General features: G+C 39.9%; 2 protein-coding genes across 3 annotated transcripts in view; one reads left to right on the top strand and one right to left on the bottom strand.

Moving 5' to 3' along the window:
* MRPS18C (mitochondrial ribosomal protein S18C) lies at positions 1-6089 on the top strand. Its single transcript, XM_027827968.3, has 6 exons — positions 1-158; positions 832-890; positions 4218-4301; positions 5413-5470; positions 5826-5885; positions 5969-6089. The coding sequence occupies exons 1-6, from the start codon at positions 68-70 to the stop codon at positions 6043-6045; spliced, it is 429 nt and encodes a 142-aa protein (XP_027683769.2). The 5' UTR covers positions 1-67; the 3' UTR covers positions 6046-6089.
* ABRAXAS1 (abraxas 1, BRCA1 A complex subunit) overlaps positions 5548-12436 on the bottom strand; it is a 23376-nt gene continuing 16487 nt past the window's right edge. For both annotated transcript variants that reach the window (XM_037896792.2, XM_037896793.2), the window contains exons 7-9: positions 10966-11050; positions 8059-8170; positions 5548-7429 (exon numbers count right to left, since the gene is read on the bottom strand). In XM_037896792.2, the coding sequence (XP_037752720.1) occupies positions 6999-7429; positions 8059-8170; positions 10966-11050 (628 nt within the window). In that variant the 3' untranslated portion in view covers positions 5548-6998. The remainder of the gene's footprint in view (positions 7430-8058; positions 8171-10965; positions 11051-12436) is intronic.

Raw genomic sequence — 12436 nt, forward strand, 5'->3', positions numbered from 1 at the left:
CGCTGTTGGTCGCGCTACAGTGTAGTGACAGGCGGACGGGTGCCGTGAAGGGCCAGGCGGGAGGAAGATGGCGGCCATCCTAGTGGTTTCATCCCGGGGCTGGGGGAGGCTCCAGCAGATCCTGGCAGCTGGTCAAGGAGCCAGCGCCTCCTGCTCTGGTGAGAGGCCTCGGGGGCGGGAGGGCCTGTACGTGCAGCACCTGGGCTGGTGTCCGCACTCTCTCTGCGGCTTGGGAGCCCCGGCTCCGCCGGGCCGGGCCGCAGCCTCGGCAGAGCGGGCGCAATTCTCCTGCTCCCAGTTTCCACCCTCAACGTGACGGGGCCGCAGAGCGCCGACCCCTCTGGGGTGGCAACGCCGCGGACGGGGGGCGCGCCCCGGTGGGCTCTGGGGTGTCTCTCCTTTGAAGCCTCGGGGAGTGTCCCCCGGAGCAGGCGGGCGACGGTGGCCTCGCGGAGTCACCGCCCCTGCCCTGGTCAAGTGTAGGGGGGAGGGTGGGTTCGCCTGCCCACTGATGGAGCTAGAGGTTGCTGTTTGCAGGATCCCTGCTGCCAGTAGGTCTCCTGCCTACTTCAGAAATGTAACTGTGAACGCACCTGCAAGACTATTTTAAAATAGGGAAACAAAGAGCAGGGGAAGACGTTGAGAGTTCAGTGAAGGGTCCTCCCGACCCTGTGCCTAATCTCTTAGTGGAAAAACTTCTACAATCAACCCACTTTCCCCCTTGGAAGATGCACAACTTTCAGTTTAGGCAGGAAATTGTTTTTTTGTTTTGTTTCGAGGCAGTATTTGTAAAGTGATTTAACAGTAACTTTTATTTTGTTCTGGCAACAGTGTTGTGGAGAAGGGGATATAGTTCACAGCAGGAACAGGTGTCCCACAAAGTGGATCTGGTAAGAAGGCTTTAACTTGACATATTTTGTAGTTGACTAAGCTTGCAGTGCTGAGAAAAACAGCTCTTGAAAGTATGAGTTTAATCATGGAGGAATTCTGTGCCAAAAAATAAAAAGTTCTGCATATTTTATTTGTCAAAATAACATAATCATGCCAGTTTCAATTTTAGTAATTTATTTCAAAATACCTGTCTACAAGTATGTCTGTAACAATACAGACAACAACAAAGATTCAGGAAATGCTTTTTGACAAATAGATTCCTTAGTAGGCATATTAATATATAAATTTGAGTAATTAGTTTCTGTATTGTAGTTTAAATGAATTATTTCCTGCACCCCTCAGAAGGAGTGGAAAGGCTTGGGGGAATCAGGGGTAATGGAGGAGCTGAGGAAGAGGGAAGTAATTGCTGGGAAGAAGCCTGGAGGTGAACCTGGAGGGTTGTTGGGTGTGGGTGTGAGAAGTATGGAACAGTCTGCTTTTGGGGTGGGGGGATTGTTAGGGAGTCTCCCCCATGCAGACCCCACATCTGCCCCGGTCCCCATGTGTCTCTGCACCCCCTCACTCAGCCACCCCTCCTCCTCCCCTTGCCTTAATATAGTCACATTCATCCCTCCATTATGTAAATCCTAGAGGAGCATCCTTCAAGCAAGGAAGGGAACCAGGAAACATACTGCTTCCACGTACTGAGTTTTAGCAATTGTCATGGTGGTGCTACATAGAACCAACTAAAAGCCATTTCTTTTATAAAGTGGGGAGGAGGGAAGAGTTACAATTTTCTATCTTTTTAATATCTGGGAGATGCTCAATACTAAGATGATGAGGTCCATACATACAAGTAAAAAAGTGCCTTCGAGACAAGATCAGTATCTCTACATTTAACTGGAGCTGTTAAGCGATTAAAAAAATTAATCACAAATTATTGTGCTGTTAAGCAATAATAGAATACCATTTATTTAAATATTTTGGATGTTTTCTACATTTTCAAATATATTGATTTCAATAAACACAGAATACAAAGTGTACAGTGCTCACTTCATATTTATTTTTATTACAAATATTTGCATTGTAAATAACAAAAGAAAGTATTTTTCAATTAACCCAATGCAAGTACTGTAGTACAATCTCTTTATCATGAAAGATCTTACAAATATATAGAAATATGTACAAAAAAATTATTGCATTCAAAAATAAAACAATGTAAAACTTTAGAGCCTGTAAGTCCACTCAGTCTTATTTCTTGTTCAGCCAATCGCTAAGACAAACAAGTTTGTTTACGTTTATGGGCGATAACGCTGCCCACTTCTTATTTACAATGTCACCAGAAAGACATTGTAAATAGACATGTAGTAAAGATTCATGTCCCTTCATGCTTCAACCACCATTCCAGGGGACATGTGTCCATGCTGATGACAGGTTCTGCTTGATCACAATCCAAAGCAGTGCAAACCAGTGCATGTTCATTTTCATCATCTGAGTCAGATGCCACCAGCAGAAGGTTGACTTTCTTTTTTGGTGGTTCGGGTTCTGTAGATTCCGCAGCGGAGTGTTGCTCTTTTAAGACTTCTGAAAGCATGCTCCACACCTCGTCCCTCTCAGATTCTGGAAGGGGATTCAGATTCTTAAGTCTTGGGTTGAGTGCTGTAGCTATCTTTAGAAATCTCACATTAGTACCTTCTTTGCATTTTGTCAGATCTGCAGTGAAAGTGTTCTTAAAATGAACAACATGTGCTGAGTTTGAGTAGCAGCCATGTTAGTCTGTATCTGCAAAAAGAAAAAGAGGACTTGTGGCACCTTAGAGACTAACCAATTTATTTGAGCATAAGCTTTTGTGAGCTACAGCTCACTTCATCGGATGCATTCAGTGGAAAATACAGTGGGGAGATTTATATACACAGAGAACATGAAACAATGGGTGTTACCATACACACTGTACTGAGAGTCTGTTTGGCAATTCTTCAACAAAAAAACTTCAGAAACAGACTCCAACGAGAGACTGCTGAATTGGAATTAATTTGCAAACTGGATACAATTAACTTAGGCTTGAATAGAGACTGGGAGTGGATGGGTCATTACACAAAGTAAAACTATTTCCCCATGTTTATTCCCCCCCCCCGCCCCCCCCCCCCCCGGCCCCCGCTGTTCCTCAGACGTTCTTGTCAACTGCTGGAAATGGCCCACCTTGATTCTAACTCCAAAAGGTCCCCGTCTCCCCCCGCTGGTAATAGCTCACCTTACCTGATCAATCTGTTACACCCACTGTTTCATATTCTCTGTGTATATAAATCTCCCCACTGTATTTTCCACTGAATGCACCCAATGAAGTGAGCTGTAGCTCATGAAAGCTTATGCTCAAATAAATTTGTTAGTCTCTAAGGTGCCACAAGTCCTCCTTTTCAACATGTGCTGAGTCATCGTCCCAGACTACTATAATATGAAATATATGGCAGAATGCGGGTAAAATAGAGCTGGAGACATGCAATTCTCCTCCCCCAGAGAGTTCAGTCACAAATTTAATTAATGCATTATTTTTTTAACAAGCGTCATCAGCATGGAAGCATGTTCTCTGGAATGGTGGCCGAAGCATGACTGTTTAGCATATCTGGCACGTAAATACCTTGCAATGCTGGCTACAAAAGTCCTATGCGAATGCCTGTTCTCACTTTCTGGTGACATTGTAAATAAGAAGTGGGCAGCGTTATCTCCCATAAATGTAAACAAACTTGTTTGTCTTAGCGATTGGCTGAACGAGAAGTAGCACTGAGTGGGCTTGTAGGCTTTAAAGTTTTACCTTGTTTTATTTTGAGTGCAGTTATGTAACAAAAAAAATCTACATTTGTAAGTTGCACTTTCACGATAAAGAGATTGCACTACAGCGCTTGTATGAGGTGAACTGAAAAACTATAATTTTTACAGTGCAAATATTTGTATTAAAAATAATATAAAGTGAGCACTGTACACTTTGTGTTCTGTTTAATTGAAATCAATATATTTGAAAGTGTAGAAAAACATCCAATTTAATAAATTGAAATTGGTAGTCTATTGTTTAACAATGCAAATAAAACTGCGATTAATCATGACTAATTTTTTAAATTGCGATTAATTTTTTTGAGTTAATGGCATGAGTTAACGTCGATTAATCAACCGCCCTACTTTTAACCTACGGCAGCTTGGGAAGCCAAGGTCTGGGTTTGCAATATGAAACCACCTCTAATGACATGTGCTATTGCTAAGTCTTAAAATCAGCCTTCATTTCAATTTTCCAGAACGTTTTTATTTGTGTTCCAAAGAAATCAAGAAGTAGAATAATAAACTACTTCCTATTTCAGCCAATTCAAATGGAAAACCCCTATAAGGATCCTCCTAAAAGATGTGTCTTGTGTGGAATAAATGTAGACTACAAGAATGTACAGGTGAGATTCTTTACCATATGAATTTGTGCAGTGATTGTCTCAGGCAATTGTTTGGTCAATTTTATTTGTGGGGAAGCTGCTATTTAGGCAGGAGGAACCAGGGGAAAATGGGACTAGAAGGATTCAATTCTAGAAATGAAGGGTATGAAGTTGGGGGAGAATGTGAGCAATACTCCCCACTAGCTTGTTCTCTTTGTACTAGCTGGAGGAAATGCTGCGCCTGCAGAAGCAGAGCTAAATTGACAGTCAATTTCACTTCCTTGCTTCCAACGGCACTGCTGGGGGGAGTATTTGGGGCACAGGTATGATTTTATGGTATGCAAAGCTAGACTGATGCTGTAGGGCTCTCCACAAGGGGCAGGTGGTTATGACAGTGATCAGCTGAACTATCATTTGCTTTATGAGTGACTAGAAGAATGAAATCTGATGTACAGAATAGTTTGGGCCTCCTATCCTTACTAGAGGAGACACTCACAACAGGGTTGTGTGGGTGAAGCATGACATTCAGAAGAGTGAAGAGCTTAATGTACTAGCTTGTAGGGGAAGTTAGTATTCATTTGGCTGCTAATGTAGTATGTAAAAAACTTATTTTCCTAAGGAAAATTTCAGTTTTGCAAAAGGGCACAGCCGAAAAATTGTTGTCTCTTTGAGATACTTAGGGCTCTGACTTTCAGAAGTGCTGAGCACTCACGACTGGAACGGAGATTAATGGGAGTACTCTGAAAAATCATGCCATAGGATTCTCAAACTGGACCTCCAAAGCTAGTAGATGCTTTTGGCCTTAATGCGTGACTCAGTTCCTGATGTGTAAAATGCAGATGATAGTAACCATAGGAGGTGAGCGGCTAATTAATTTCTTAATATTTGTAAAGAACTAAGATGAGCGCCACAGAAAAGGTGATCATATTTAGAACATTAATATACATGGCTTTTAAATTCTGGTTTAAAAGCCAGCAAGTTATTCTTGTGATAAGTTCTTTAAGGCAAATAACGTCATATGCCATAACATAGGGCGCATACAATAGTGTCAAATACAACTTTTTAAAAAAAATTAGTGTTTAAAGTTACTGGTTTGCAAGACTATTTATTAAGCTTTTTGCTTTTTCAATAGCTTCTATCCCAGTTTGTTTCTCCATATACTGGTCGCATTTATGGCAGACATATAACAGGTATGTAAGCTGTAGTCTAATGTCAATTTAACGAGTAATCTTTGTTTATCTTATTACAAGTGTTGACTTAAGGCTAATATTAAAATTTAGCATTTTGAATTTAACCATCATAGTGGTAAGAATTACTGTCCACTGTGAAACCACTGAGTAATGTGATATAACTGGGTATTTTCATGATTAGGAATTCAAACATTTGAATTGTACACTTTCTACATAGTAATAGTTTCTGTAATCTCATTTATCTATTTTCTAGTAAGGTTTTTTTTTTAAAAAAGTCCCGAGGGAATCCCTAATAACCAACCTCCATCTATTATTTGGATACCTGAAATAAGATGCTAAAAACCTGTCTTTACAGGCTTGTGTGGGAAGAAACAGAAAGAGATTTCAAAAGCCATTAAAAGAGCTCATGTAATTGGTAAGCATAGCTGTAAACTAGTTTTTGTAGACAAAATTATTTTTTTTATTTAAACACTTAACACCAGTATTAATTTCTTGCAGGATTTATGCCAGTTGTGTACAAGGATCCAACATTTCTTAATGACCCCAAAATTTGTGATATCAGGCATCCGGAGTAAGTTATGTAAATTGTGCATAAAACAATAAAGTTATTTATAATGTTTATGTACTCATTACTATCAGAACCTTTACATCTGTAACAAAATACTAACAATTTTAGAACGGATGCTCCGGTCAGTTATACTCTTACCCAAAATGCTTGGCATTCCTCTACATAACTGCCAGAAAGAAGTTGTGACATATTACACACTATAACAAATAACAGAACTGAGCACTCATTAAGAGAGAAAGTTCTCCATGTTTGCAATAGAGAACTTAAAACCTGTAGGAAACGTCTCAAAACGCTTGTGTGCTGTTTTCCTGCATTATAATCTGATCTTAAAATGCAGCAGGACCCTACTCCATACCTTTCTGAGTTTGAAGTAAGGGAAAACATGGAGTTAAACTTGCTCATCATGGGAGCAATTTGCAAGTAAAACCAAAGATATAAATGGTCAGAATGCAAGAGAGCAAGTGATTAGAGTAAGACAGCAACCTTTGCTGTTAACATAACATTGTAGCAGACCCAGATACCAAGCTGCTTCGGCACTGTCTATTTCAGCTGCTGCTGAGCAAATCCTAAATGTGGTGGTAGCCTCTTTCAGCAATAGCTTAGCAATAAGTACATATCATCACTTAAAAAGGCAAGGTACAGCACATCTCAACCCTGACAGTTGCAGCAGCTCTTCAGTTTTCAATGTCTGTACTCTACTACTATTCTTCCTACTGTGAGCCCTGAGAGAAAGGGAATGCAGAGTGAGGGAATGTAATCTGGACTCTGCTCTATATTTTCCAAATAAGATACCTGCATTTTAAAAAACTGTTGTACATGTAAAAATTTTTACAAAAGGATACTTAAATACATTAGTTTAGCCCTACTGTCAATTGATGGAACATAGTAAATGTGTTGGCAGCAGTTTTTTGGTGCAGCAGTAGTCACCCTGAGGAAAATCCTACACCTGGCCCAAAAGGATTAAAAAGTTGGCGATTGTGGATATTCATTAGTGTCTTTAAGTTTCTCCAAAGTTTCCTCCTCTGTTTCAGTACCACTCATTGTAAGCTTTTCTTCTTGGTCTCTGTTGTCTTGGTCCCCTTTAAGTAACTTATGGTGAAGTTGCAATGAGCGTGATTTCTTGAATGGTTTTCGTCCAGCTGTGGTGACGCTAGCTTTACGCTTGGTTATGTGCCTTGTTCCAGCTTCAGGAAAGTCACTGTCTTCTTGCATTAGAGTCAGTTTGTCCATGACATTTATTTTGTGGTCCGTGTTACAGCAGTGTTTAGAAATCTGCCTGCCTTTTAAGGAAACAATGCAGGTCTGAAGTCCAGAATTTGGGAAAAATGTTTGTAAAGCTTGACAAAGGAAAACATTCTCCTTTGGTTCATCTGAAACACACTTGTTCTCTCCTAAATAATAGAAAAAATAAGAATTTCAAACTAGCCTTTTCTAGTATTCCCATCATTAGTGTTCAGTCGCCTTTTTGTTTTAAAGTTTTGGAGTGGCTTAATGTGCAGAATAGTCCTTTTAATTTCTATACATTACCAGCATAGTCCTCTCTATTGAATTATGTTCATATACATAAATTAACTTACTATGATTAGCAAACTTTCTCCTTTCAAGAAAAGGTATTAAGTTTCTCTTTTGACTGGTAGTTAGAAAGTGATGGTGGCTAAACACAAATATCCAAACTGTTTTCAGACTCCATTTGCAAAAAAATTCAATGGCTAGCAAATTTTATTTTTTGATACACTGAGAATAAAGATAAGTGCTAGTAATGAGTGGCATTTCATATTTAGTTTAATATCTAGTGGCAAACTTCCAAAATTGCAACTGTAGAGATTACTCACTAATGTAGACTCTAGAATTAATTCCATATTTTAGGGTTTTTAGACCAGACTGAATTTAGTGGGATAAGCAGAGCTGAAATTTCATGTCTTATGGATTCCTCCTAGTTATATTAAGTATTGTTTACATGTCCAGTTTTGTCACATAACTCATATTTCCATGGAGAGGCTTGATTATCTTTCTGCATTACCTGAAGTTTGTGTTGGCTCCTTTTTTCTTTTTATTTCTTGTTTTAGTTGGTCCACTTCTGCTAGGAGTTTCTCTACTGATCGTTCGCTGCCCTCTACTTTAGAACATATCTTCTGCAAGAGAAGTCAATTCTACTGAACATTCAATTGTAGTCATTAAGTCAGTCTTATATTGGATTTATTTATTTAAGTGTTCCAGATAAATTTCAAGGCATCCTTAAAAAAAAAAAAAGTTAACACATTGTACAATGTCTTTTTTTTAAAAAAAAGAAAAGATCCAATACTACTAAACAAAACATACAAAGCAACATTGTGGGTATAGTGAACGGTAAGATTACTGAATCAGCAACTACCTGGAAAACACTTAAAAAATCTTGTAGTCCATTCCACCTATAATCCTAGAAGGTTTGCTACAGTATATTCTAGTATTTTATGCAGTCTACTTTTAAATTCAAGAAATGGCACTTCATCTGTTTTCCTTTGGAGGCAAGTTTACTTTCTCCCATCAGGGTTACTCAAAATACCACTTGAAATTTCCCATGTTTTACTTTGTTTAATTTCATGTTACTACTCCTAGTTCCACCACTTTTAACAACTGAATTCACTTGGTTTTAAAAACATGAACCTAACATTGATTTGTGGCACTCTGCAGGCCTACAGGCAGTACTCCTGTCCAAGTAACTTTGAATGACTATTTCAAGAAAGTGAGGTACTGTATCATGTGCTTTACTGAAGTCCGTAAAAGTTACATGAATGGTGTTCCTTCTTTCACCATTTTTCGTCTCAATTTAAAAGGACAGCCAAGTTTCTCTCTAATCCTGTGTATATAGTGCTTAAGATTCAGTTGTTTCTTTTGTGCTTGGAACTTATCCCCTGGATGCGACTTTAGTAATGGTAAAGTTGTCTTTCTCAATATTTAAAAGAAAGTTCTTCCCCTAGCCCCTTCCATTCTGATGTCTAAAATCATGATACTACTTACAAATTTCCAGCAGCTTAGTAAACTACCTTGTTCCCATCTGACTCTGAGGTGCATACTAATTAGCAACTCTAGATGATTCACATTTAATTTCTCTTGTTTTTAAAAACAGTATTTATAATCCTTATTACTTCTAAATAGCCATACTATCTACTTATTTTTCTCAAGACCAATTTCCAAAAAGTAATGCAAGAGCTCATTAATTTTAAAAACTGTGATTGCAGGCTCATTACCAGATAAGGAGCCAACTTTCTTTCTTGATATTTGCAAAAGTTATTGGACAAATCCCAGACTTCCATGATTTTGTGTTTGGTATTGCCCAGATAGAAGCTTTGACATGAGTCTGTGCTTAATACAAAAATTCTGACATTTGTTTCTTGTACCATAATCATATTGAGGAACTCCTCTTAGACTGAACACAAAGTTTAACTAAAGCTAGTTGTGCTACAAAAAGCTTAATAATTTCTCTAACACAGTAGCCAAAACCCAAGTCTTCCATATAGTCTAGCAGGAGTGACTCATAGTCTGCAGTGCAGTCCAGTGATCCCTGTTTGGGAACACTTTTTTCTTGTGGGGAATGGAAAACTACTGTGCTTCCTCATTAGACTTCAAAGCACTGTTAAGATATCTCCCGTTTCCCTTAGGACTAAGTGCCTGAAAGATCATCTTTGAGCAAGCAAGATATAAATTTATCTGGAATTAGGGAAAAGTCTGAAAACCTTGCTGTAAGCTTCCATTGAATAGTAACGTGAAATCATAAGTATCTTACCTATCACTCTTTTGCTCATTGGAAAAGATATAAACTGCACCAAAGACACTACAGCTGCCACTCAATAAATTATCAGTTAACTTTTCAAATATGGATTTGATGTAATCCTCACAACCACAGGGATTGGAAATTTAAAAAAAAAAAAAAAGGCTATGTTGTACTGAAATTCATAGATTATGCCCAGAAAGTTTCCTAAATAGAATTTCCAGCACTTAGGAGCAGACCCATATGCTAATTTGTGAACTTTTCAAGGTTGTCACCTTCAATCTCACTCCAAGCAGTTCATTCACTGCTCGGTTTCCTCTGAGATGTTAACACTTACGTAACCTGGCAGATTAATGTTTCCACCAGTTTTACTGCTTAATCCAGAATTCCCCTTTGGAAAGACAGGTGTGGAAGGCATAGATATTTATGGGAGGAGAAACTAAAAGACAAGATTGGGAGTAGAGTAGCAGAGGGCACCCTTCTCCTCATTCCAATCCCTTACAGTAGCCAGTGAACTCCTCCCCCTCACAAAAAAAGAGGGTGTTGTAGATATCTAAATTTCTAGCTGCCTGAGGAAGAAGACCGGTATCCTCAGGTATGACTGACTGACATGGCAGACTCAGGCAGAGCATCCTACTTGGAATAACAGTACCCTGCCCCTTTTCAGCAGATGGAAGGAAGGGATTTGCCTTCTTTGGTACTACCCTAGGATTTAGCTGGTTGTCCCTTCTGCAACAGTCCATCTTTTGTATCAGGTACATTTTTCAAGCCCTGCATTGAGATCCCAGCAAATAACTCAAGTTCTCCACTGTTTTGGGTCATTGTTTGTAATCATCCAAGCAGTTAACGGAAATGCTAGATTTTGTATGACTTATGGTGTCAACTGTTTTATACCAAGTCTTTCTTCCACCTCCCTTATATTTGCATATTTCTGCACAAGACACCTTGGATCTAAATCTCAGGTAAAATAATGCCACTTTACATTATGTTGGCAGTACAAAAAGACCTTGAAGGGGGAACAAATTATATTTACAGTCACTTTAAGGCTTCTTTGTGCTATGTTAGGTTGCCTTAATGTAAATGAGAATCAGGACCTCCAGTGTGAATATTTGACTTGTTTGCAGTGCTACCTTAACATCTACGATCTGACATGTGCTTTTCTGAAAGTTAATGACCTACCTTCAATTCCTCCTGCAAGGTGGCATACATTTCATTAATCTTGTGAACCTCTTTTAGTGATCCATCTTCATAAAAAAATTCTGACCTTTGGGCACAGAAAGAAGCCCATTATAGAATTAAACTTAACTGTGCATGTGTACCGAGTGATGCTTTTGTCCACTAAAGTCTAACATAGATGTCTACATCAGCTGTAATTCCTTAAGCATAATGGATTTTCAATGAGGAGCAGTAGTGGACTTTTGGCTTTTACTTTTGTGTTTGATTATAAACTGTAGGTCTCTGGACTCCAGTACACCTTTCATGGGGAGATACTTGTTTCTTAACACTTTTATTAAATAAGATATTTTGTGATTTTTATCCTCTCCTCAGATCCAGAATCTGTGGTAAAAGGATTAGATAACGCACATACAAGTCAATAACCTAAATACATCTCTGTACAGTGATCTATAGCCGAGGTTCTCAGACTAAGGGAAACACAGGCATGCAGCATACCTGTGGTTCTATACCTTTTTTTTCCTGGTAGCACAGGGCTTCTAGCTGCTGCTGCTGCTGCTAGTGCCACTGACAGTAGCCTTAGCTGTTAGGATTGGACTACAGTTCTGGGTGTCCTCAACAGAAACAGCTGCAGGGCCTATTGACTCCCGCACAGAGGCTGCTCCCTTCATGTGCAGAGCAGGAATGCTGCACTCTGTGGACAGGTGAAGCAGGGGGGACTGGAGGCAGCTTGGTAGCAACAGGGATCTGTTCCTTTCATTCTCACGCAGTAGTGAGCAAGTGTGGGGGCAAGAGGCTGCAAGCCAGGAGAATGTGTGCCCCTCCTCTCCAGCCAACTGCACTCTCCCCCCTGCTTATATGGGGTCAAGGTCTCAGGCAGTCAGACAAGAACAGTCTTCTGGAGAGGGAGCTGGGAGAAGTCAGGGACAACATACTGGGGAAGGAGAGAGTAGTGCAGAATTGAACCTATTTCAGGAATAGGCCAAGCAGGGGGAGGAACAGCTCAGTGGTTTGAGCATTGGCCTGCTGAACCCAGGGTTGTGAGTTCAATCCTTGAGGGGGCCATTTAGGGATCTGGGGCAAAAATAAGGGACAGTACTTGGTCCTGCTGTAAAGGCAAGGGACTGGGCTCTATGACCTTTCAAGGTCCCTTCCAGCTCTATGAGATAAGTATATCTCCATATATTTTTATATTTTAAAGCCCACAGGACGAAGCTGGGCAGAGTAACAGATGCAGGGATAAAGCAGTGCAGGGGGCAGTGCCCAGAGGAAAGCTGCTGAGAGTCCCTTGTGTAGGGGTACTGTAGAACATAAAAACGGCCACACTGGGTCAGACCAAAGGTCCATCTAGCCCAGTATCCTGTTTTCCAACAGTGGCCAATGTCAGGTGCCCAAGAGGGAATGAACATAACAGGTAATCACCAAGTGATCCATCCCATCACCCATTCCCAGTTTCTGGCAAACAGAGGTTAGGGAA

This window comes from Chelonia mydas, chromosome 4 (assembly GCF_015237465.2).
Source record: "Chelonia mydas isolate rCheMyd1 chromosome 4, rCheMyd1.pri.v2, whole genome shotgun sequence".
Lineage (NCBI taxonomy): Eukaryota > Metazoa > Chordata > Testudines > Cheloniidae > Chelonia > Chelonia mydas.